At 47.0% G+C, this 2,500-nt stretch overlaps 1 protein-coding gene across 1 annotated transcript in view; it reads left to right on the top strand.

The window, feature by feature from the left end:
• LOC310813355 (receptor-type tyrosine-protein phosphatase mu) overlaps positions 1-2,500 on the top strand; it is a 40,062-nt gene that overhangs the window by 33,308 nt on the left and 4,254 nt on the right. The window contains exons 13-15 of the mRNA XM_083682305.1: positions 1,287-1,418; positions 2,138-2,263; positions 2,462-2,500. The exon at positions 2,462-2,500 is cut by the window's right edge and continues 125 nt beyond it. Of these exons, the coding sequence (XP_083538431.1) occupies positions 1,287-1,418; positions 2,138-2,263; positions 2,462-2,500 (297 nt within the window). The remainder of the gene's footprint in view (positions 1-1,286; positions 1,419-2,137; positions 2,264-2,461) is intronic.

Raw genomic sequence — 2,500 nt, 5'->3', positions numbered from 1 at the left:
CACACACACACACACACACACACACCCCCCCCACACACACACACTATATTGCCAGGTGTTAGTCACCCAGTGCTGGCTAGCAGGGGGTCTTTAGATCACTAAGTGGAGGGAGGAGTGAAACACTGCCAGAGGGTCTCTGGTCATAGCCCACCCTCTAACGACCAGCCTTCATCAGGAACATTATCCCTCACTCAGACGCCCAGACTCCGACCTTTCTAAACGACTTCCACCGAGTCACTGTGCGCGTTCCCAGAGCGCTGAGTCGACGAGAAGTTTTAATCATCCTACTGAAATATGGTGGTGTGTGTATAGGTCAGTGTTCAATCAGAGATCTGCATAGGGGCACAGGCTCCACCCCCCCACACCCCCCCCCCCCGTGAATGAAGCGCGCCTCAGATTAGTAGCAAGTCAGCTGTCTGTTGTCGGATGTCTTTAATCTGGCAGAGAGAGAGAGAGAGGGAGAGAGAGAGAGAGAGAGAGAGAGAGACAGGGATTGATAGATAGAGAGAGAGAGAGAAAGAGAGGGATTGATAGAGAGAGAGAGAGACAGGGATTGATAGAGAGAGAGAGCATCTCTATATGTATACTGTATATGTTTTATGTTTAATTATTATTATTATTTGTATTCCATTTTATTTTTGTGTGTGTGTTTGTGTATATTACTATGAAAACAATATATATATATATTACTGAAATTGCACCCAAAAGAAAAGAAAAAAAGTTTTATAAAAGAGAAAAACAAACATTCCACATTGTGTACAGTGAGATCCATTTACCACTGGTAGCAGTCCTGTGGTGAGATGGTGGTCTGTAAATGGTTCATCCATCTCTGTAATAATCACCCCATGTTCGTAGCAGGAATGTTATAGCAAAGCCAGGTCTAAACAGTAGGGTGAAAACAGAATGATTGATCTATATATTGCTTTTCCCAGCGCCTTACAAACAATTATGGACTCACTGAAAATTATTAAAAAAAACAGATGGGAGTGGATTGAGTTATCCAGTCGTCAGGGAAATGATCAAAACAGATAATGAAGAAAAGCCTCCACATGGAAGCTGCTGTTCCCAAGTGCTCAGGAGCAGCAGATTCCATGTCTGGGCTTTTCTGTATGATTTGATCACTCTTTTTAGTCCCAGCACCGGTAAATAATTGAATATCTATTTTTTAATGATCAAAACAGACCATAATTGTAAGTGTGTTTTGAAGAAGCTGACCCTCTCCTCCTCTCCTCTCCTCTCCTCTCCTCTCCTCTCCTCTCCTCTCCTCTCCTCCTCCTTCTCCACAGAGCTACAAGCAGCCGTCTGCGTTCATTGTTACCCAGCATCCTTTGCCAAACACTGTTAAAGACTTTTGGAGGCTGGTGCTGGACTACCACTGCACGTCTATAGTCATGCTGAATGATGTGGACCCTGCCCAGGTAAGACAACATCAGAGTGAGGGGTGGGGAGGGGGTGGCGGAGGGGGGGGGGGGGGGGGCCTGAACAATCACAGACGCGTACGTGGATCAATCTAGGGGGTACGCGAAATAAATCTGTGATTTACCTTCCCAAACAGTCCTGTTGAATAGCCGACTGCAGTCTCAGTACCAACAATAAATGCATGCACCCTTTATGTGTGTGTGTGTGTGTGTGTGTGTGTGGGGGGGGGGGGTTCTGCCTCAAATGGTCTGTGATTGTTCAGGCCTGAGGCCCTGTCGGTAGGACCAGGGATCAAAGCGCAGCACGTGGCAGCCTAAAGTATCAGCTCTCTCTATGATCATGATTCTCTCTTCCACAATCAACCGCACAAATACGACTCCCGTGCAGTGAAGAGAGAAGCACAGAGAAGAACCATTGTGTTTTATCTGTTGCTATGGACGCGCCTCAGCGAGGGGTGGTCTCTGTGTCTCTCTCCTGATCATAGGGATCGCTGATACTTTACGGTCTAGACAAATGTCTGTCCCTTTTATCTGGAACTTAATTTCTTCATCCCTTCATCTTTTATTATTTTCTTTTCCGTGTGTGTGTGTGTGTGTGTGTGTGTGTGTGTGTGTGTGTGTGTGTGTGTGTGTGTGTGTGTGTGTGTGTGTGTGTGTGTGTGTGTGTGTGTGTGTGTGTGTGTGTGTGTGTGTGTGTGTGTGTGTGTGTGTGTGTCCAGCTGTGTCCCCAGCACTGGCCAGAGAATGGGGTCCACCGTCATGGACCCATCCAGGTGGAGTTTGTGTCAGCTGACCTGGAGGAGGACATCATTAGCAGGATATTCCGCATCTACAATGCTGCACGGGTACGATTGTTAACACACACACACACACACACACACACACACACTGGCACACACACACACACACACACACACACACACACACACATACAGTACACATACACACACACACACGCATATAGTACACATAAACACACACACACACGCACACACTCTCACACACACACAGGTTAAAGTAACATGGTTGTGTGATCCCTCCAGCCCCAGGACGGGTACCGTATGGTGCAGCAGTTCCAGTTC

The sequence above is a fragment of the Argentina silus genome (genome assembly GCF_951799395.1).
Source record: "Argentina silus genome assembly, chromosome: 1".
NCBI lineage: Eukaryota > Metazoa > Chordata > Actinopteri > Argentiniformes > Argentinidae > Argentina > Argentina silus.
Note: the sequence above shows the minus strand (reverse complement) of the source record. Positions and strands in the feature narration are given on the sequence as shown.